Genomic DNA, 23,129 nt, shown 5'->3' with positions numbered 1-23,129 from the left:
CCTTTCTCAGCCCAAGGACCTCTTGGACGAGAGACAAACAGAACAGAGAACCCAGAGACGTGTCACATTTTAAGCCTGGCTTACTGCTTTATAATAAACTCATAATTACACCTTTATTCACCTATTAACTTCTAACTGGTTATTAGCCTACATTGTTTATGATTGATAAAACATTTGTGCATAATGGAATATTCTAAATATATAATAGTTTTTGTCAAAAGTAGCTTTTTATTGCATATTAATGCTTGCAGTTTACCATTTTCATTTGTTTTATCTATTATTTTAATTCTCACAAATTATTTTGGTGAAATTGTCAATTATTATAACAAAATTGGCAGAGCCCCTGCAGTACCTCTGCGGACCCCTGGTTGAAGACCCCTGGTTTAGTGTCTTCAGTTCGGCAAGCTGCCATTTTTTCAATATGTCCTGATATAGTTGACATGTGATATATGATATAGTAGTGATGATACTTCTCTAAACATAAGTATTTGTTAGTAAATTTCATGGATTATTATATTGTTTTAGTTAGGTTAACTGTATTTAAAGGTGCTCCTTTTAACCACAGTAAATGCAGCCTTCATTCATGCTGTAACTCTACCTTTCATACATATTGAATTATATACTTGCCTGCATTTTTGCAGATTTGGCTGACCTGATGCATAAAGTACCAAGTTACATATGCACTGAATTGGCAGGTTAATACAGTTCTTGCATAACTAAAGCTTGTAAAATAAGTCACTAGTGGTAATTGTTAGACAGACAGAGCCAGAAAAGCTCAGACTGCAAAATTGGTATCTTTTTTTTAAAATTGCTCTTAACTCACTTTTATATATATCTATAATATATATAATATATATTATAATATATATATATATATTATATATATATATATATATATATTAATTATTTGTTGTATTGTATTGTTATGTGTATGTTTATAAGTATATAGACTGTGTGTGTCTATGTAGTGTGTATTTGCTATTTTATTTTACCTTGTTTTTATTAAACCGAGTTAAATCAACTGTTTCAGTTTTACCTAAATTACATAAGTATTACAATTCGGTGCTTTTATTTTGAAGGCCAATAAAGCGTCTGGATTGATCACTGCTATGGATGGTGAGGTTGCGTCGTCCTCCCTGGACGCAAACGTGATAATTTGCAACTGATTGGTCCAATCAGGTCTCCCGATGGTGATTTTTATGAGTTTGGTTTCTCCTTTCAGCCAATCAGCATCAGGACCTTTAAAAATCGCTTGCTGATCATGAAACCATGCTGCCCTGAGTCATGCCTGTCAGGCAACACCACATCTCATTAGTAGGATTTGGCCGTATAACCCCAACCTAAGGTCCTGACATTGTAAGATCTTAAACCAAACGTAGTCATTTCAATGACATGGGTTGTTTGGTTGGTTCTCTACATAACACTCTGTCCCTTCTAGTAAATTTAGGGGACAATATGTCCCCACTTGGCATGTGGCCTGTATTTTTAGAGCTCATGTTATGTAACTTTTTAAACTCTGTAAACTTTGTTAGCACCTCTGGCAGAGCCATGTATGAACTAAACAGCTAATGACATTTATTCAACAATAACTTGTTCATCACTACAAACAAGAAAACCTACTCCCACATACAAAGTTGCACACACAGGTTTAAAAAAAACAAAAAAAACACTGGTGTCATGTTCACTTACTTTATCTTTCTTTTTTGCTCCCTTATGTTTAGTAACTACAGTACAGTATGTACAGTATGTCCATACACAAAAAAATCCAAAGTGAATGACTCTCTAGATGTAACAATGTTTTTATACATTAATCGCTGACAAAAAATAAAATCAACACTAACCGAACATGAAATTTACTCATTTTGTTTTTATTATTTTTATTTTTGGATGGTACCACTGCTTTGTACAGACTACATAACTAAAACCTGCTTCTTCATTGCATAAATAATATGAGTTGGCTGCATCATTGTCATAGCTGTTGGTTCCTTTGTTAAAAATGAGGTTCAGAGATATCTGTCTTGTTTCCCCCCAATGTGAAGCTCCCAGTCAGACAGCTGCTGTCAAAGCCCGTGTTTGGCTCTCTGTGGGTTTACATTTGAGCATGTACTTCCAGGCCTCCTGAAAAAGTGCATTTCATGTGTATGTGATGTTGTGGAGAAACTCGATACTGTATTGATATGTTTACTGACACTTTTACACTTCATATTTTGTTAACTTACTTATTAGCATGTTGTAGCATCTTGCATGTATTTGTTGAACAGAAATCTAAAAATGAAATTGAACCTTTTTCTGTTAAAGACTAAAGCCAAACATGGTGCAAAGAAGTGCTGGACAGCCTCTTGTCCTTTGTTTGTCAAGAAACAATTCTCACAATTCTCCACAAATTGTCATTATTAACTTTCCATTCATATTGTAAATAAAAAAAGTTTGGGACTCAAGAGAATGAAACATTTCATCTTAGAGTTTCATTCAATTCTGCCACCCACTACACCAAACCGCGAAACCCCACTTACCTCCAGGTGTTATTTAAGGTGGTGCCATGAGGAAGGCAATGGTTACGGCACTGCAACGGCTTCTGCCCTGCCTCGAAACAATCATGACTCCAGAGCCGATGTTTGCTGTGCTCGACCCTGCAGGCCCTCGCTCTGCCCCCCCCCCCCCACGCCCCACCCCGTAATGCATGACAGTATAACAGTCACAGGAGACATTTCTCTGCATTAGTACTTTTAGTTTTAAAATTAAAAAAAAAATGCTGGACTTGTACATGTTATAGAGTATTTCCACAGTGGGGTACTGGGTTATTAGCCTATATCTGTTTATGATTGATAAAACATTTGTGCATAATGGAATAATTTCTAAAAAATATATAATAGTTTTTGTGAAAAGTAGCTTTTTATTGCATATTAATGCTTGCAGTTTACTCATTATCATTTTTGTTATATATTATTTTAATTCTCACAAATTATTTTAGTGAAAATTGTCAATTATTATAACAAAAATTGGCAGAGCCCCTGCAGTACCTCTGCGGACACCTGGTTGAAGACCCCTAGTTTAGTGTCTTCAGTTAGGGCCAAGCCTGCCATTTTTTCAATATGTCCTGATAATAGTTGACATGATGATATATAGTAGTGATGATACTTCTCTAAACATAAGTATTTGTTAGTAATTTCATGGATTATATTATATTGTTTTAGTTAGGTTAACTGTATTTAAAGTTGCTGCATTTTACTGTGGTTAAAATGGAGCAACTTTAAAGTGTAAAGTGTACCAAGTTAACATATGCACTGAATTGGCATATTTAATACAGTTTTCTTGCATAACTAAAAGCTTGTAAAATAAGTCACTAGTGGGTAATTGTTAAGACAGACCGAGCCAGAAAAGCTCAGACTTGCAAAATTGGTATCTTTTTTTTAAAAGTTGCTCTTAACTCACTTTTATATATATATATAGATATATATAATATAGATATATATATAGATATATATATATATATATATATATATATATAATAAATCGTATATTGTATGATGTTGTATGATTGTTGTGTTGTTTAAGTATATAGGACGTGTGTGTCTATGTAGTGTGTATTTGCTATTTTATTTTCCCTTGTTTTTATACCGAGTTAAATCACGTCTTTTCAGTTTTACCTAAATTACATAAGTATACATTCGGTGCTTTTTTTTGGGCCTAAGCGTCGGATGATCTGCTTGGATGGTGGGTTGCGTCGTCCTCCCTGACGCACCGTGTATTTGCAACTGTTGGTCCAATCAGGTCCCCGAGGGTGATTTTATGAGTTTGGTTTCTCCTTTCAGCCAATCAGCATCAGGACCTTTAAAAATCGCTTCTGATCATGAAACCATCTGCCCTGAGTCATGCCTGTCAGGCAACACCACATCTCATTAGTAGGATTTGGCCGTATAACCCCAACCTAAGGTCCTGACATTGTAAGATCATAACACAAACGTAGTCTTTTCAATGACATGGGTTGTTTGGTTGGTTCCTACAAATAAACACTCTGTCACCTTCTAAGTAAATTTAGAGGCACAATATGTCCCCACTTGGCATGTGGCCTGTATTTTTAGAGCTCATGTTATGTAACTTTTTAAACTCTGTAAACTTTGTTAGCACCTCTGGCAGAGCCATGTATGAACTAAACAGCTAATGACATTTATTCAACAATAACTTGTTCATCACTACAAAACAAGAAAACCTACATCCCACATACAAAGTTGCACAACACAGGTTTAAAAAAACAAAAAAAAACACTAGGTGTCACTGTTCACTTACTTTATCTTTCTTTTTTGCTCCCTTATGTTTAGTAACTACAGTACAGTATGTACAGTATGTCCATACACAAAAAAATCCAAAGAATGAAGACTCTCTAGATGTAACAATGTTTTTTATACATTAATCGCTGACAAAAAATAAAATCACACAAACCGAACATGAAATTTACTCATTTGTTTTATATTTTTATTTTTGGATGGTACCCCTGCTTTGTACAGACTACATAACTAAACCTGCTTCTTCATTGCATAAAATAATTGAGTTGGCTGCTCATTGTCAGAGCTGTTGGTTCCTTTGTTAAAAATGAGGTTCAGAGATATCTGTCTTGTTTCCCCACAATGTGAAGCTCCCAGTCAGACAGCTGGCTGTACAAAGCCCGGTTTGGCCTCATGGGGGTTTACATTTGAGCATGTACTTCCAGGCCTCCTGAAAAAGTGCATTTCATGTGTAGTGATGTTGTGGAGAAAATCGATACTGTATTGATATGTTACTGACACTTTACACTCATATTTTGTAAACTTACTTATTAGCATGTTGTAGCATCATTAGCATGTTATTTGTTGAACAGAAATCTAAAAATGAAATTGAACCTTTTTCTGTAAAGACTAAAGCCAAACATGGTGCAAAGAAGTGCTGGACAGCCTCTTGTCCTTTGTTTGTCAAGAAACAATTCTCACAATTCTCCACAAATTGTCATTATTAACTTTCCATTCATATTGTAAATAAAAAAAAGTCTGGGACTCAAGAATGAAATATTTCATCTTAGAGTTTCAATTCAATTCTGCACCCACTGACACCAAACCGAACGAACCCCACTTACCTCCAGGGTGTATTTAAGGTGGTGCATGAGGAAGGCAATGGTTACGGCACTGCAACGGCTTCTGCCCTGCCTCGAAACAATCATGACTCCAGAGCCGATGTTGATGTGTGAACCTGCAAACAGAAGATAGACTGCTATTGAAATGAACAAAACCTCTAAAGGACGGACTATACAATATTATCTATACTGTATATAAAAAAAAATCTATTATCAAAACCTTTGGTCATGAAACCCTAATAAGACCTCTGACCTGTCAGTTTTATGTTCAAATTGTGGCGGCACACTATAAGATATAATATAACAATGTTACATTTGGTTACAAAGGGTAACCAGATAAATTTGATGATTATTGGGAGAAAAAAATATTTTAGTTGTCTTTGGACAAATTATTGGCTAATTTTAGCTTCTTTTCCTGCCTAAAAGTTAGCTGTAGTGTTGCATTAAACCTGAATTCAGCTCTGTATTAAACTAGTTCTACGTGGAAATAATGAAAATGACTCTGAGATGATAGCCTAGTAATAATAGTAATAGTAATGTCTGTCTGAAAAGTTTCCTGAAGGTTTCCATTAGTTATCTCATTTACAATATGATGTTATTCGATTAGTAGTGTAACACACCCTGTTCTTTGCACTGAACCAAGACAAACTAGTATTAATTGTAGCTCCTGTTGTTCTTAGTTTAAATTGGTACTTACATTACTCTAGTTGCAGCTGAGTCCATAGTCTTTCAGCTATAATCAATAAAGGGCCCCCAAATTTGATTACATTTACAGATAATTTACAAGTCAAGGGCAAAGTACCTAATATCCTCTGCATGAAGATGGGACATCATTTCTTAAAATAAGAAGTGAGATACCAGCAGCCTTTAGCAGCAGTGGAAGTACTCAGATCCTTCAATTGTAATACCACAGTGTGAAACTATTATATTTTATATTACTAAACTAAGTTAATATATAACCCTCATCGATCCCAACAACTTGAACAGATTGTAGAGTTCAAATGGCTCACATTATGATTTCAGCCATCGCAGGAAGAAAAATCAAAAGAAAACAATTAATCAAAAGAAATTATCAAGAGTAGAGTAACATTATACTTATGCTTGACCTGTAGGGAAAAAACAAACATCTACAAATGAACAGCTGACTAGTTTTTAAAGAGCACAGTTGTTGTTTACATGGCTTCTGTTGCTAAGCAACACAGCGTTTTCCCTCATTGGTGGTTTGTGCTCATGTATGCCCCTAACGTTACAGTGTTACATTTCTTGACCATAAATATTTATGTTTATCTCAATATAGAGATAAAAAACTGAATTATGTTGAACTTCACAGTTGTTTTTATTCATTGTTTAGCTAAGTCAGCATGTTTAATCAGCAGCTGATGGAGAGTCAAGGCTGACAAGGCTGTTCACACAAGTGATGCTTCATCTTATTTAAACCCCGCGTGTTGTCTATTTTCCACGACGACAGCAGGCTGACAACAAAACAACAGATATTTCCACAGTTTCATCTGCTGATTACAAAAATAAATATACAAATCGTCCAAAGATTATAACTTTGAAAGATACTCTCATTACAAGATTGTTAAAAAGTGATCTCTTAATATCCAGTATAAACAGGTGGAATTATTAAAGCAAGTAAAATCTGTTTTCACTTTGACAGTGAACTTAGACAGTGAACTTATATTCTATAAGGCAAAAAAACAATCTCACTCCTTAAGCTGAAACAAAGTGCAGCTTGGCGATCACGTCATGCCTATCATTTGATTGATTACCAGTCAGTTTTATAGTTGATTTTGAACACCTGCCTTTTAGTCTTTTCAGTCAGTGATTCTCAACCTTTCAGAGTCACAACTCTCCAGATTAATTAGGATAGTGTTTGTGGCCAAACTCAGAAGTAACATTGCTTTGCCCACACACATAACATAACAACTAATTTGATGTTAGTCTTTTTTTGATTTTCTGAAATAACCACACCTTTACAGTCTGCATAGGTGCTTTAGGACCTAAAATAACAATAATACATAGAAAGGCAATGGTCCATGGCCTGCAAGAACACATATGCAATTCATCTGCAGGAGGAGCAAAGATCTCCCGCTCTGACTGCAGCTGCTGCTGCTGCACGGGTTCTGGGCCACCTGTGAGTGCTTTGGATGGGGAATGAGCCGACAGCAGCATCCGCTGCTTGCTGAGAAGACGATACATGCTTTCACGTCTTTTCTTTTTTGAAAAAAGAGTTGCTAGAAGGGTCTGAAAACTTGCTGAATATAGCGACAAAGTTGCTAAGTTGGCAACAGTGCATACTATAGAGCAGACAATTTTGAGCTGGGTTTGGTTACTTGTTTGTATGTGTGCTTGCATATATACAAATGTCTGAATATGAGTAATATATAATGTATTTAATTTAGAATTTGACTTATTTGCTCTTAACTCTAACTTAATGTGTACAATTGTCATTTACAGCTGGATATGGCAAAATGTATATACTGCAATGTTATTGTTGAAAACTGTCACAATACTTATTAGTATTTAGTTGTAACTGAGACTAAAGACTGGAGCTGGATTTAAAACCTTCATATAACAACCATTTAAGAAAGAGTTTAAAGAACTGTGGTCATGAAGCAAAGATGAAGTATTAGGCTTAAATTTAATTGAGTTTATATTTAGCACAATGGTACATAATGTCACTAATCTATCTATTAGCTGGAGGAGGGAGGAGGAGGGATTTAGAATCACCAATTAGCCAAATTAGAGTCACCAATTAGCCTATAAACCTGTATTTTTTTGGACTGTGGGGGAAACCGGAGCACCCGGAGAAAACCCACGCAAACACAGGTTGCGGAGAGGGGGGGGATTTAGAGTTACCAATTAGCCAAATTAGAGTCACCAATTAGCCTATAAACTTGTATTTTTTTTGGACTGTGGGGGAAACCGGAGCACCCGGAGAAAACCCACGCAAACACAGGTTGGGGAGAGGGGGGGGATTTAGAGTTACCAATTAGCCAAAATAGGGTCACCAATTAACCAAATTAGAGTCACCAATTAGCCTATAAACCTGTATTTTTTTTGGACTGTGGGGGAAACCGGAGCACCCGGAGAAAACCCACGCAAACACAGGTTGGGGAGAGGGGGGGATTTATAGCTACCAATTAGAACCAACTGAGCCATTCGTGCAGCTGGAGCTCCTCCAGGGTGGGGCGTTCTTCGGGGACTTCGGCTAGACATCGTTTGAGAAAATCCTGGCACTCTAGAGAGAAATAGGGATGAGAAAGGTGAGGCAGATGGCTAAAGTAATCCATCAGCATGTGCACTAAAATGAGCAGATGTGTGTCTGCTGATAGATCTACATGTGAGTTTGTCTTTCTTACCTTCGGACAGCTCATTGCTGATTTTCTGCTGGTTCCTGAGGAAGTTCTGGGTCACAAAACATGGTTTTCTGTGGAGCGATTCATACAGAACCACTCCAACCTGCCATACTGTTGTGGGGCCAGCGTGGTAGGTGTTACGACTGAACCACTCTGGAGGAATGTGATTAGGGGTACCTACAATATACAATAAGACGTCAGGATGAGGAAAAGCTTTGTTTAAATGTTAAGGTCACAGGAGTTAGTGAGGTACAGGGGTAGAAGCCAGAGATTTTACCGTAGAAAGTGTGGTAACATGAGCTTTCTTCAAAAAAACAGCCAAGTCCAAAGTCAATGAGCCGGAGACGGGGGGTGCTTAAGCCTGTCTCAATCAAGATATTTTCCACCTTGATGTCCCGATGAAAGATGCAGTTATCCTCAAGTTCTTTAGCTGCATCAACCAACTGCTTTACTATGATCTGAGACAGAAACACAAAGAGAGGAATGTGTTCACAATTCCCAGCAATTACTTTGGTTTACAGGTCGTTACATTCCTGTATGTAGAAATACTTAAAACACAGGGGACCTCCAGCAGCTTACCTTGGCCTCTTCCTCGTCTAAGGAGCCTCCGTTGCCCTGGATGTAGTCGGAGAGGTCCATGGAGGGTACTGGTCTCTCCATCACCAGGATCAGCTCCTCGCCCAGGTCATACCAGTCCAGAAGGGACACAGGTGCTGATGTGCGCACTCCAGTTCTCCCTTCCGCAAGTTTTAACATAATATCGACTTCCGCTGAAATCTCCTTTCCGTTATTGTCCTGGAAAAAAAATAAAAATAAAAATAATGAAAGGCTTCGTAGATTCATAGATAACCAAAATTACAGATTCCAACAGCAGTTGGTGTTGCTCACTCACCACATGTGTGCAAAACACATTGTCGTTTGGTACATGTTTGATGGCAACCTGCAAGACACAAACAGAACTTGGTACTTCCTCACAATATTGTGATGTCTGTGAATGTACGCGTGTGTGTGTTTGAGAACGTGTGCGTGACACTCACAGGTAAGTTATCTGCTTTGCGGTAGCCTGCAAAAACAGCCCCATAGCCTCCTTCACCAAGGTGATTTTGCTGCACGTATTTGGCCTCAAATTTATCTAAAAAGATACAGACATACAGATTTTGTTTAACTACAGTTGTAAGGAACATCAATTACATGTTGCCAAAGCTCTAATTCTTTCTATGTTATACCAAATATAAATCCTCATTTTATTCTTCACATTGACCTAAAACTAAAGCGTAAATTAGTCACTCACCTCTCCTGTCCTGTATGGTCTCAAGGATCTCTGCGCTCCTCTTTCTTTTTCCGTTTCGGTTTCCTCCGTCATTGCTGGCCTTCCTCTTACTATTTACCTGCACCTCCTTCAAAGGCCCGCTACTGTCTACAGATGAGAAAGAACAAGAGGAACATCAGGCATCATCATTTTAGTTCAGTGCTTTTGGAAAGACATTTTGCTTTAAGCGCCATTTGCCACAAAAATATAATTTCATTCACTACTATTGTGCTGGTGTAAACGCACAAAATGTCAAACATATATTCCAAAACATGGACAGAGTAATCCCAAAATATCTGCCACCAGATATTACACTAGAGAATGTTTTCTTTGTAATTTGGATGAACTGAAGTGTGTTTAGATCAATAAACCACACTTGATAGACAGTTATGGACTTTCTGTAACAGTTTTCTGGAAACCAATCTGTTCAGCAGGGCCACTGATATATGTTAATATTGTCATCCCAATTTACACTGCCACTATTATTTTCTGTTAATGTGCTATTTGTTACCCTCACATGTAAAGCATTCCTTGAAACCCCTTGAAAAAAGTTACATAAAATCATCTCATTACTAATAATAGCATTTTCACATGATCTGCCCACCTCTGCCACTGTCTGCTGAGGAGGAAGCCTTTTCATCATGACTCTGGGAAAGTCAAAAATCCAAATTCCGTCCTCTTTGTTTTTGATGACTCCTTTCCATCAGTGCTGGCCTCCTCTACTTTTCCTTCCCCACACCTCTTGAAAGGCCTGCTACTGTCTACAGATGAAAAGAACAAGAGGAACGCCAGTACATCATTTTAGTTAAATTAATAATAGTTGCGGAAACAGTTGGCTTGGCTTTGTCCAAACCAAACAATACAAATATGAAGTTTAATTGGTTTTTTATCCATGCAGATAGTTTCTATTTTATTCATCTAGGTCTACAGATATCTGCCTTTGACACTACTGTCTCCACCCTAGTGGAGGCGAATGGAGTTTGGCTTGTAGAGCTCACACCATTAAAAAAGAAATAGCAGCAACATTTATTGTAAAAAAAACAAAAATAAACAACAAAAAGAAAATCAGTTCTTGTTAGGAAAGGATAATTATCTGTCAAAAAAAATAAAAATAAAATAAACTACCAAAGAAACAGCCCACTGTGTGTTTGGTGAAATATCCATTCTATGCAGGCCAGTGCTTTTGGAAAGAAATTTTGCTTTTATATTTTCTTTAAGCACCATTTGCTGTGAGCCACAAAATGTAATTTCATTCACTTCTATTGTGCTGGTGTAAATGCACAAAATGTCAAACAGATATTCCAAAACATGGACAGAGTAATCCCAAAATATCTGCCACCAGATATTACACTTGAGAATGTTTTCTTTGTAATTTGGATGAACTGAAGTGTGTTTAAATCAATAAACCACACTTGATAGACAGTTAAGGACTTTCTGTAACAGTTTTCTGGAAACCAATCTGTTCAGCAGGGCCACTGATATATGTTAATATTGTCATCCCAATTTACACTGCCACTATTCATTTCTGTTAATGTGCTATTTGTTACCCTCACATGTAAATCATTCCTTGAAACCCCTTGAAAAAAGTTACATAAATTCAGCTCATTACTAATAATAGCATTTTCACATGATCTGCCCACCTCTGCCACTGTCCGCTGAGGAGGAAGCCTTTTCATCATCACTCTGGGTAAAGTCAAAAATCTCAAATTCCGTCTTCTTTGTTTTTGATGACTCCTTTCCATCAGTGCTGGCTTTCCTTTTCACCCCCTGGTTGACATTTTTCTCAGAGGTGTTTCGGGGTGGAGATTTAGACATCCTTGTCCTTTTCCTCTGGTCCTTTTCGGAGGCAGGACTGGCCTTCCTTTTACTCCTTCTGGTCTGGTCATCCATTGAAGATGCTCTACTTTCCCGTGGCATGCTTGTTATTCTTCTCTACAAACCAGAACATAAATTTGTTGTTAATTGTAGTCAAAAACTGTATGAAATTATTTATTTAAATGTGGCCCTAATTTCTCCGTCGTACTTTACAGAGTGGATTCATAATAAATTTAGATTAAAAGTTTATTATTATGATCATTATTTGTTCCTGTCTAGCACAGGGGAGATGCTGTGTCCTGGGGTCAAACTGCACGTCATCTTAGGGGTGAACCCCCTTCACTTTCTTTAGCAGTGGAAGGCCAACTCACACAGGGCGCGGAACGGAAGCGGCACGGTACCGCCGCGGTCACCGTAGCAAATAGAAGTCAGTCTACATATTTTTACCATTGTAAGCTTTGGCTTTTTTTTGACACATTCCTCCGCAGTCTCTCCAACCTGCGGCGTAGCCATCTTTCCCCTTAGCTAGTTAGGCTACTTTAAACAGAATAAATGTTTAATGTTGTACTTCAATGTTGTTGCTTTTTCACATATTAATGAAATGCTTTGTCATTTATTTATTATGGTTATTAAAAATGAAACCCCTCAAAATCAGGAGGGCTTCGCGACCCCCCGTGGATCTTTGGCGACCATTATGGGGTCGCGACCCATAGGTTGGGAACCACTGGTCTAGTCAATGAGAGCACTCACACAGGGCGCGGTCCAGAAGCGTCTCACCGCGCCACGGCACGAGCTTTCCGTTTCATTCCTATTTTTACCGCGAGCCGCGGCTGAACCTCGTAAATTTCAACAGAGCACTGCGCACCAGACAGGAAACCGGGCCTTGAATCAACGTAATAAACTTCCGCCCCCTTTCAAAATAAAACACAATACTCAGTTCATGTAGCTTTTTACAACTTCACATCAACGTGACGTCATGACCGGTGGCACCAGGTGATCAAAGATCGATCAAAGGGTCTCAACGAGAGACTAATAGTTGAAGTGGAACAACACACAATCATTTATGACACAGCAGATGCTTTTTATAATCTCCTCCACGTCGGAGAAGCAAAGTCAGCTGTTTGTTGTTGTTGTTTTCTTTATACACAGTTTATCGCGGGGTCTCGGGTATGTCCAGGATTCTCGCGTGATCTCGCGAATTCTCGCGTGAATACGGCCGGCTCGCTCCGCTGCCGTTCCGCGGCTGATCCGCGTCCGGATTGAGTTGACGCCGGGCAAAGGACCGTTCCGCTGCCGTTGCGTCCCGTGTCACAAAAGTAGGCCACACACCGTGTGCGGTGTGTGGGCTGCTTTTGTCCACATTAGGCGGCTTTTTAAATAATGTGAAATCAATCAATCTATCAATCAATCAATCAATAAATGACATGAGTTGTATTCAATGAGTAGCAGCTTGAATTTAAGGTGACGACGTGACGTCAGTTCAGCGACAGCAAAGTCACACAAGCAGTGGTGCTAAAAAACAAACAAACAAACAAAAAGTAGCGGCGCTGAATTTGAAGCTCTTAGCATCATGCCGAATTGGGGAAAATCTAAAAAATCCTACAGGAAGGAATGGGAAACAGACCCTGACCTAAAAACCTGGATCACACCTGTCCCAGGAGATGACTCTAAAGCCCGTTGCAAATATTGTAACACAGAAATAAGAGCCCAACTTAATGATTTAAAAGAACATGGCGCCACAAAAAAAACACATCCCGCTGTGTACCAAGTGTGAAATCTTTTGCTGTACCGGTGGTGGGATCTGGTGGAGGAGCAGGCACAGTCAAAGACGACCAGAAACGTCGTGAATTTAGGACTGCAACCTACGCTGCCTGCCACACGTCCATCAATGCCGTTCAGGACCTGTCAGATATACTCCAAGAGGAGATGGGAGCGTTCAAGATGCACAGGACAAAGTGTACAGCTACATCTGTTCTGGCACCACATTTCAGAGAGGAGTTAAAGGAAGATGTTGGTGAGTCTCCATATTCCCTCTATCTGGACGAAACTACTGATACATCAGTAAACAAACTCCTCTGCACAGGGGCGTCACAGCGCTTTAAAAAGTGGGGGTGTTCTAGGGGTGGCACATGAGCGGAATTATCTGCATTGATTATCGGGAAAATTAACCATATATATGTATAACTAGAAATAATTAAAATGCTCTGACCACTCAATCAACTTTGGCAAGTTATGGCTAACAGCTGAAGGCCTGTTGCCAGCCTGGCAACAAAAAGTGGAAGAAACATTTACTTGTTACTTGCTTACTTGCTATCACTGGTGATGGTAGTTTGGAAGCAGGATTTGAGTCTTCAATTTTCTGTCATTAGAATCAGCACAACCACAAGGTTAAAAAAGCAACGTTTTTGTCGGACTAACAGCCGGTTTCTGTGTGGCTTTATTGGTGAGTTGATTTACCTTTTATAATTGTGTGATTGCTCGGTTGTGGCGTTGATTATGCCTGTTGTGATTTTATCTTGAAATGGTCGGCATCAAACGAATCACAACAGTCTTAGCTTTCCAACGATATATGGCATGATTAGCTATGTAATTATAGCAGATGTGTTGCACATAAATAACGTTAGCTTGATGTTTCCCTCCTCTCACTACAACTCCACTTACTTGACACTTTGACTTGAAAAATGAGTGGATGGTCTGCTGTCTCTTCCTTTTAGACATGGTCTGATCATCAAACTTAGAAGTAGATGTCTGCAAATTAGCAAACCTTCTGTCAGTTACCATTAACTTGACTCGATGCTAAGTTTGTTTGCCACCTGGCTTGGTTAATATTGACTTAAATGTCACAAAGCAAGACATAGTTTTGTTAGTTACCGACAAAATTCCTCATTACTTACTGGTCAGATGACTGTTACAGCCTCTGCTCGCTGTCTGCTTCGTAATAAAGAAATGCAGATAGAGCTCTGAAAAAATGTTTATTTTTTTATTTTTCGCGCTGCGGACCTGGTGGGTTTGGTCAAATGGCTGTGATTGGCTGGATGGCCGGATGGATCTAACTGGACCAATGGGTTTTCATGTAGCCTATGGAGAACTGACGTGCGCTCCGTTTCAGTATGCTGGGGGACCGCGAGGACGGGTAAATGGTTTAAATCTCAGAAAAAGTTGGGGGGATGAAATCGTCTTTTTGTAAAAGTGGGGGTGTCGCACATATGTCTATGGTCGCACCCCCCCCATCCCCCACGGGTGCGACGCTAGTGATATTGTTTACTCTGTGCGTGATCGTGACCTGCACCAGAGTGGGATCTAAAAATGGAGCTAGCATAGACTTGCTTTTAATGAAAAGAAGGCCACAAATCTTATGCATTGTGTCATTTTTAGCAGCTGCCAAGTAATGTAACCTCTTACACATTTCACAAAGTACAAATAGGCAATATGACAAACAAATTTCAGACAAAGAACTTTCATTCGTAATTGCTTTGTGGTGCCCTTTACTACGACAGAGTATTAGGGCCACACTTAAATAAAACAAATTTGAATTAATTACGAGATTAAAGTCGTTATTAAATATGGCCCTAATACTCCGTCGTAACTATGTGATGCCGATGTGCCAAAAGATTAAGTGTCTCCTTGTTTGTGAAACCTATGCTGTAGTGGCCCTTTGTCACTATCCGCGCATGCTGGTGGTTTAAAGGGCTTGTACACGTGCCAGTGTAGGTGTAGGTGCATGCAGGTGTAAAAGCATAACACAGCCAATGTCCAAGCTTTACTGATTATATGTTGCAGGTTTATTAGGCTACACACAGCCGACTCCACCGTATGGATTCCCCAACATGCGCCCCTGCGCTGATTAACCCAGCTACCTATATAGATTCAAACAATGGCCTCAATAGATACTGCCACCTACTGGCATACTGAGCGTGACGGCAGCGCCGCGGTTTAGCTGCGTCCTTTGCCCCATAGACATATATACATAGACATATATACATAGACGTCGCATTGAGCGGGTTGGTCGTTGGTCGCGATAAGTTAACGTGTCCGCCATATTGGATGTGGCAGATCTGCCCGTAAACTAATACAAGGAAATGGACTGAACTTCATAAAGCGCCTTTCTACAAAGTTCTTTAAGTTAATGTCTCTTATACACCCATTCACACACACACTAATATATCTGGGAAACAAACAGGCACCAAAAACAACGTATGTAACTTTTAAAATGATGATTATAAATGTTTACTCCTTATGTAAGCACCAAACCAACGTATGTATTTTTCTAATTTTTCTAATGTGTGTAACACTGTTACTGTGATGATAAATATTTTAACATATTCAAACATTTAATCTGTGTCTATAATAACCAGATCCTGAAATGTAGATGTGACATGAGGGTTTTCTGAATAAAGAGCACTAACATGTACATTACACGTGAACATATACAGTATACATACATATAGTACACACACACACACACACACACATACATACATCTACATCTATATATATATACACATCTACATCTATCTATATATACATATACATCTTTTGTAACTGTTTTGTTTTTGAACAAATCACATATTATAATAATTATTATTTGAACCTAGAGCTAACTCAGTGTACAAAATGTACATACACACACACACACACACACACACACACACACACACACACACACACACTTGTCCTTCTACATTGGCTTCCGAGAACAACATGTACTCAGTCCCAGCACAGCCTGAATGAATGACTGTGTTCTCCGTCCTGCCCAGTCACAAATCATGCTGGTTGTCTGCGACCAAAACAAAGCCTGAGACCCAAGATGAAGGCCGAGACGGAGGTTCCTTCAAAAGCCAAAATAATTTCGCAGGTTTTATTGCTTGTCTGCCTTGGTTCCTTCAATTCAGGTATGTCACATTTTCTACCTCAGAAGTTGAAGTTAAAAGTTTGCCGATACAAGTTTGATGGTACAAACATAGCAATAGATAGATGACATCATTACAAACATACTTTGATACACATAAAAGTGACAGTGGCAAATAAAGACATTTTGCCAGTGTGCAAGACCTGTTAATAACTATTGTTTGTAAAGTTATTGCAATAGACAGAACACTCTGATTTGTCTAACAATGGTATGATGTTTCATTTTCATGTCTATACACCGAAAGATTTTGTAAAGATTGTGTTTGTACATAGTTTACATTGTTGCAAATAATTAACAGTTGATTAATGAAGTTTTATTACTATGAATTTTGTTTTGTTTAATGTTTTGTTTTTGTTTAATTATTCCAAAAATTACAAATTGCAGATTTGCTTTACTCTTTATTAATGTGGCAACTTGCTGGATTAAACAAACAGAGGGTCCTCTTTGTAGATTGCAATGGCAATAACCACTCTGCAGTATAATCTATAATTTCTCAGACTGCTGCACTTACTGGAGAAAAATACCAACAACAGGAGCCAACGTTATGGTGATTTTAAAGTTGCATATTTCATATAAATACAACTAGAAAATCTACTGGATTTGGCACAGTATGCTATGATGTTTATAGTTACTTTTTGCAGTATTATGCATAATTATGTAATATTGTTTATAACATGTCATCAGAAATGGTGACATCAGAAAATATAGGGTTCAATGGACAACATGCTGAACATTATAGACATCACAAAGGTAGCATTTGTTGTTGAGGTATTGGATTGCATCAGACTGTGTGGGTGCTTTTACAGTCCTTGTAAGTAATACAGTAATTGTGCCTAGAGGCTGTACCAGAACCAGTGTCAGATGTTTAGTTATTTTCAGCTGTGTCTCATCACTGTTCTGGTATTGTTGTGGCTAGCAGCAGAGTCACTGAGCTGTTCTGTTTCTGCAAAGTTAGCATGGCATCTGGATTTCTCCCAGTGTTCTTTTCATGAACTGCCAAGAAGGAAATTTGAACAAACAATCACCACTTTTGTTGGTTCATACTGGCCCATCCCAAGGACTGACAGCTGTTACCATGGTATTGTGGATCTGCCATGCAAACTGGCTTCCAGTATACAGCTGCGATGGGGCGTGATGCCCACTCTTTCCTTCAGCTAACTACTGTGTCACTCATCATAGATATAGAGAATAAAATGACAGTGACAAATGAGGACTATTTGCATTGTGCCTCTGTGGAAGAAGCTATTGTTTCTGAAGCTACTGCAATAGACAGCCCAGTATTTCTACAAATTATATTCATATTGGATGAATCCACAGTGCATAATATACTTGTGTCCAATGCCAATGTTCAGTGCCAATTCAAGAAGTGGTTTGTCCAAGGCAGAGTATAAGAGTATGGAGATCAGGGTGGTAGATGGGTGTGTAGCTTATCTGAATTCTCTGCATCAGACTGAGTGCCTCCCAATATTTAGTTGTTGTTTTTGTTGTGGAGAAATTGCTGGAATCAAAGGTCAATAGTGAGGAGGGAAGAAAATGTTCAGGAGCCTCTGATGTCTTATGCTGTTTTATTTATTGACTCTTGGCCAAGGAGATTTAGAGACACTCTCCAAGTACATCAGAAGGGCTTGAGTCGGTCTCACATTCTGCCCAACTTATCCTTGTGGATAGACTTTAAACCCCAAGATAACACCACAAATACTACACGCCCAGAATTAGCCAAAGAGAATGCTTTTACTCATGGAGGTGTTATTGTCAGCATATTCTAGTCTAGAGACAGGTCTGCAGAATGAAATATTGGTGGTAAATCCGCACATGCTACAAACATAGTTCCTTATAACACGCCTCAAGAATTTTACACCAAAAGTATTTAAGCACATCTTAACTGTTTACTTCCTCCTTGATTCCAGTTTTCAGAGTCTGAACTCCCTCGGGTCTCCTCATGACCAACTAACATCAGTCCATCTTCAGACACCTCCATTCATCCATGACCCTGATTTGTCCTCTCATCCCTTTATACCTAATCCTTTTTACAGTACTAGGAATCATCTTGGTTCACATTCATCCATAATCCACTACACATTCACATGAGCTGTTATCTCCTATCTACTCCTGCTGATGGTTATTAGGTTAGCATATCTTAGTTGCTGTCATTTCAGCTGTTAACTCCAGTATTTTATGTGATTTATTGTGGTTAAGCTACCCCACAATTACAAACACAGATGTATTCAATTGCTTATACATTTATTTAATAGATTTAAATATGTGAATTTAATGCTAGTCAAGCGCCTATGTAGCATAGAGAAAGATATTCATAATAGACAACTTTTTTTGGTATCATTAAACTTGTAGAAATGCGTTGTTGAATGGTGTGGATAGAAAATCTAACACAGGAAACCCTCTTCTATGTTTCTTTGCAGGTGTGGTGCTGGCAGTGAATATGACTATCCCCAACACTCTCATTAAAGGTACATTGGGAGGGGAAGCCCTTCTCTCTGTTCGCTACAGTAGTTTCAGCCCCGACCTGCCAGTCATCAAGTGGCAGCTCAAGAGGGAAAAGTCTGTAACTGTCGTCCAGTCCATTGGAACTGACATCATTGGGACCCTGAGGCCCGAGTATCGTGACCGCATCCTGGTATTCGAGAACGGGACTCTGCTTCTCCACAACCTCAGACTCACCGATGATGGAACTTATGACGTAGAGATCTCCATCACGGATGATACCTTTACAGGAGAGGGCAGCATCACACTTACTGTGGACGGTATGAGGACAAGTTTGATTGTACAGTTCTACCTATTTCTCTGTTGTCTGGACCAGTGTTATAGGTATAGAGATAGGTCAAAGACATGTTGAGCCATGCTTCGCTCAGAGGGGTAAGGGGCTACTAACCATGACTCAGAGTGGCACAGCAAAGACTGAAAAACCTTGTAGAGATGTGCAGGGACATCTGTATATGACAAAATAATTCAGATGTAGATTAGTTTAAACATAAACAATGCATTTCTGTATTTTTCTGTCCCTACCCCTAATTATTCTTTAGGTGTGTGTTTGTGTGTGCTTTGTGTGTGTGTGTGTGTGTGTGTGTGTGTGTGTGTGTGTGTGTGTGTTAATGGACTACAATACTAACCATTGTGTGAGCAGCAGCACTAGCTGGCGTTACGGTAAGACTGTGTTAACCACAATGATTTGGTAGAGGAATGCAGGCCTGTCCCAACCAAAATAGGCTTTAGTGGTTACGTGAGGGTGTGTTGATGAAAGCCATGTAGTGACCTCATCGTTTGGGTATTCTGAATCACTTATCTACAGATATGGGAAATAATGTTTAATATTGTCAATAGTGTCAATGGTAGAAGTTGCAATGCTGCAGCCACTTGAAGACACCACCCATCTCGATACCCAGTGTATTAGGACCACTTTTGGCCTATGCTTACCTCTAAGCCAGGGGTCTCCAAACTACAAAAGCTGAAGTGCAGTGTGGAGGGTTAGCACGCCAGTAATGTCAACCCTCTGACACATGTCAACAAAGTTAAAATAGGCATAGGACAACAAATCAGACAAAGAACTTTCATTCGTAAGCTTGTGCGGTGCCCTTACGACGACAGAGTAGTAGGGCCACTGAAATAAAACAATTTGAATTAATACGAGATTAAAGGTCGTTATCTAATAGGCCCTAATACTTCCTTCGTAACTATGTGGATGCCGATGTGCAAAAGATAAGGCTCCTGTTTGGAAACCGGCTGTAGTGGCCCTTTGTCACTATCGCGCATGCTGGTGGTTTAAAGGGCTTGTACACGTGCCAGTGTAGGTGTAGTGCATGCAGGTGTAAAACAATAACAAAGCCAATGTCCAAGCTTTACGGATTATATGTTGCAGGTTATAGGCTACACACAGCCGACCACCGTATGATTCCCCAGCGCCCCTGCGCTGATTACCCAGCAACCAATAGATTCAAACAATGGCCCAATAGATACTGCCACCTACTGGCAGACTGACAGTGACGGCAGCGCCGCGTTGGCGTGCGTCCTTGCCCCATAGACATAAACATAGACGTCGCATTGAGCGGGTTGGCGTTGGTCGCGATAAGTTAACGTGTCCGCCAAATGTGATGTGGCAGATCTGCCCGTAAACAATACAAGAAATGGACTGAACTTCATAAAGCGCCTTTCTACAAAGTTCTTAAGTTAATGTGCTCTTATACACCATTCACAACACACACTAAGATACTCGGAAACAAACAGGCACCAAAACACGTATGTAACTTTTAAAATGATGATTAAAATGTTTACTCCTATGTAAGCACCAAACCAACGTATGTATTTTTTCTAATTTTTTCAAGTGTAGTACACTGTTACTGTGATGAAAATATTTTAACATCCAAACATTAAATCTGTGTCTATAATACCAGATCCTGAAATGTAGATGTGACTGAGGGTTTCTGAATAAAGAGCACTAACATGTACATTACACGTGAACATATACAGTATACATACATATAGTACCACACACACCACACACACACACACACACACACACACACACTACATACACACATCTATAGATATATATCACTCGACATCTACATATGACATAACTTTGTGTACGGTTTTTGTGAACAAATCACATATATAATAATTATATTTAGAACCTAGAGCTAACTCATGTACAAAAATGTACAACACACCACACACACACACACACACACGGTCCTTCACACATTGGCTTCCGAAACAACATGTACTCAGTCCCAGCACAGCCTGAAGGAAGACTTGTGCTCCGTCCTGCCCAGTCACAAACGGCTGGGTGTCTGCGACCAAAACAGACCGGAGACCCAAGATGAAGTGCCCGAGACGGGGTTCCTTCAAAGCCAAAAAATTTCGCAGGTTTAGCGTCGCCTTGGTTCCCAATCAGTATGTCACATTCCTACCCAGAAGTTGAAGTTAAAAGTTTTGCCGAACAAGTTTGATGGTACAAACATAGCAAGATAGATGACATCATTACAAACAGACTGATACACATAAAAGGCAGTGGCAAATAAGACATTTTGCCAGTGTAAGACCTGTAATAACTATTGTTGGTAAATTAGGCAGACAGACACTCTGATTTGTCTAACAATGGTATGATGTTTCATTTTCATGTCTATACAACCGAAGATTTTGTAAAGATTGTGTTTGTACATAGTTACAGTGTTGCAAATAATTAGTGATTGAGTTGACTAGAATGGGTGTGTGTAGTTTTGTTTTTTGGTTTTAAATCCAAAAACAAATTGCAGATTTGTTTTACTCTTATTAGGTGGCAGTGCTGGATACACAAGGGGTCCTCTTGAGATGGCAAGGCAATAACCACCTGCAGTATACATACCAGACTACTGCACACGGGGGATGGAGAAAAATACCAACAAACAGGAGCCAACGTGATTTGTAAAGTGCATTCATATAAATACAACTAGAAAACTACTGGATTTGGCACATATGCTATGATGGTTTATAGTTACTTTGAAGTTTATGCATAATAATTATGTTTAAACATGTCATCAAAAAATGGTGCCATCAGAAAAAGAGTTAAACGGACAACATGCTGAACATTATAGACATCACAAGAGTAGCATTGTTGTTGAGGTATTGGATGCATCAGACTGTGTGGGTGCTTTTTACAGTCCTGGTAAGTAATACTGTAATGTGGCCGAGGCTGCTCACAGAACCAGTGTCAGATGTTTAGTTATTAGCTGTGTCTCACACTGTTCTGGATTGTTGTGGTGAGCAGAGAGCACTGAGCTGTTCTGTTTCTGCAATTTAGCATGGCACGGATTTCTCCCAGTGTTCTTTTCAGTGACTGCCAAGAAAGGAAATTTGACAAACACACCACTTTTGTGGTTCAACTGGCCCATCCCAAGGACTGACAGCTGTTACCATGGTATTTGACCTTTCTAGGAAAATGGCCTGAACTGTTCACGTTGATCTAAAAGTCAAACACTTTTAAACAAGTTTTAGCCATGTTCGTGCCTTGGCTTTAGGGATGACAAAGTTGTTTTGTTCAGGCCAACATTTTGGTTCAGACTCAACAACTATTAGCAATGTTGTTCATGTTGCTAATGTTTTTAAACCTGCTCATGTTGATGGTGAACTGAACATATCCATTTGCAAGTAATGAACAAAGCATGGATTAGTTCTCTGTGACTACGACAAATTTCCAACTATTAAAAGGCCATTTATGAGATCAATGTAGAGTGATATTGTTTACTCTGTGCGTGATCGTGACCTGCACCAGAGTGGGATCCAAAAATGGAGCTAGCATAGACTTGCTTTTAATGAAAAGAAGGCCACAATTCTTATGCATTGTGTCATTTCTTTAGCAGCTGCCAAGTAATGTAACCTCATCCGCGCATGCTGGTGGTTTAAAGGGCTTGTACACGTGCCAGTGTAGGTGTAGGTGCATGCAGGTGTAAAAGCATAACACAGCCAATGTCCAAGCTTTACTGATTATATGTTGCAGGTTTATTAGGCTACACACAGCCGACTCCACCGTATGGATTCCCCAGCATGCGCCCCTGCGCTGATTAACCCAGCTACCTATATAGATTCAAACAATGGCCTCAATAGATACTGCCACCTACTGGCACAAATGTGTACAACACT

The 23,129-nt window shown here is 39.2% G+C and overlaps 2 protein-coding genes and 1 long non-coding RNA gene across 5 annotated transcripts in view; 2 read left to right on the top strand and 1 right to left on the bottom strand.

Annotated features, from left to right (window-relative positions):
* LOC113744404 (uncharacterized) overlaps nucleotides 1-7,222 on the top strand; it is a 15,300-nt gene extending 8,078 nt beyond the window's left edge. Inside the window, exons 2-3 of the long non-coding RNA XR_003461498.1 lie at nucleotides 969-971; nucleotides 7,211-7,222. This is a non-coding gene — a long non-coding RNA (uncharacterized LOC113744404). The remainder of the gene's footprint in view (nucleotides 1-968; nucleotides 972-7,210) is intronic.
* A 666-nt stretch (nucleotides 7,223-7,888) lies between these two features.
* LOC109142144 (serine/threonine-protein kinase pim-1) lies at nucleotides 7,889-14,577 on the bottom strand. Of its 3 annotated transcripts, XR_003461497.1 has the most exons (10): nucleotides 14,252-14,577; nucleotides 11,416-11,707; nucleotides 9,758-9,883; nucleotides 9,504-9,598; nucleotides 9,359-9,406; nucleotides 9,046-9,261; nucleotides 8,744-8,924; nucleotides 8,470-8,643; nucleotides 8,127-8,348; nucleotides 7,889-7,996 (listed from the first exon to the last, which is right to left on the bottom strand). XR_003461497.1 is itself a non-coding variant. In XM_027273829.1 (9 exons), exons 1-9 carry the CDS (start codon nucleotides 14,369-14,371, stop codon nucleotides 8,251-8,253), a joined length of 1,350 nt encoding a protein of 449 aa, XP_027129630.1. In that variant the 5' UTR covers nucleotides 14,372-14,577; the 3' UTR covers nucleotides 7,889-8,250. The 3 variants fall into 3 exon arrangements, 2 of the variants coding, with proteins under 2 accessions (XP_027129630.1, XP_027129631.1); XM_027273829.1 differs by having other exon boundaries at nucleotides 7,889-8,348; XM_027273830.1 differs by lacking the exon at nucleotides 14,252-14,577 and adding an exon at nucleotides 12,341-12,478 and having other exon boundaries at nucleotides 7,889-8,348.
* A 1,713-nt stretch (nucleotides 14,578-16,290) lies between these two features.
* Nucleotides 16,291-19,433, top strand: LOC104919195 (hepatocyte cell adhesion molecule-like). The gene is made up of 2 exons (XM_027273812.1): nucleotides 16,291-16,482; nucleotides 18,917-19,433. The coding sequence occupies exons 1-2, from the start codon at nucleotides 16,398-16,400 to the stop codon at nucleotides 19,348-19,350; spliced, it is 519 nt and encodes a 172-aa protein (XP_027129613.1). The 5' UTR covers nucleotides 16,291-16,397; the 3' UTR covers nucleotides 19,351-19,433.
* Nucleotides 19,434-23,129: the final 3,696 nt, after the last annotated feature.

The sequence above is a fragment of the Larimichthys crocea genome, chromosome XXII, assembly GCF_000972845.2.
Source record: "Larimichthys crocea isolate SSNF chromosome XXII, L_crocea_2.0, whole genome shotgun sequence".
Taxonomy (NCBI): Eukaryota; Metazoa; Chordata; class Actinopteri; family Sciaenidae; genus Larimichthys; species Larimichthys crocea.
This window is presented reverse-complemented; position numbering and strand designations above follow the sequence as displayed.

Excerpts from the sequence above, each read along its gene's own strand:
- LOC109142144 (XM_027273829.1), bottom strand. The coding sequence starts at position 14,371 with ATGGTAACTGACAGAAGGTTTGCTAATTTGCAGACATCTACTTCTAAG. Across the intron at positions 9,599-9,757 it reads GACCATACAGGACAGGAGAG|ATAAATTTGAGGCCAAATAC; the intron begins GTGAGTGACTAA and ends GTATCTTTTTAG. Across the intron at positions 9,262-9,358 it reads ATGTGTTTTGCACACATGTG|GACAATAACGGAAAGGAGAT; the intron begins GTGAGTGAGCAA and ends TTTTTTTTCCAG.
- LOC104919195 (XM_027273812.1), top strand. The coding sequence starts at position 16,398 with ATGAAGGCCGAGACGGAGGTTCCTTCAAAAGCCAAAATAATTTCGCAG. Across the intron at positions 16,483-18,916 it reads CCTTGGTTCCTTCAATTCAG|GTGTGGTGCTGGCAGTGAAT; the intron begins GTATGTCACATT and ends GTTTCTTTGCAG.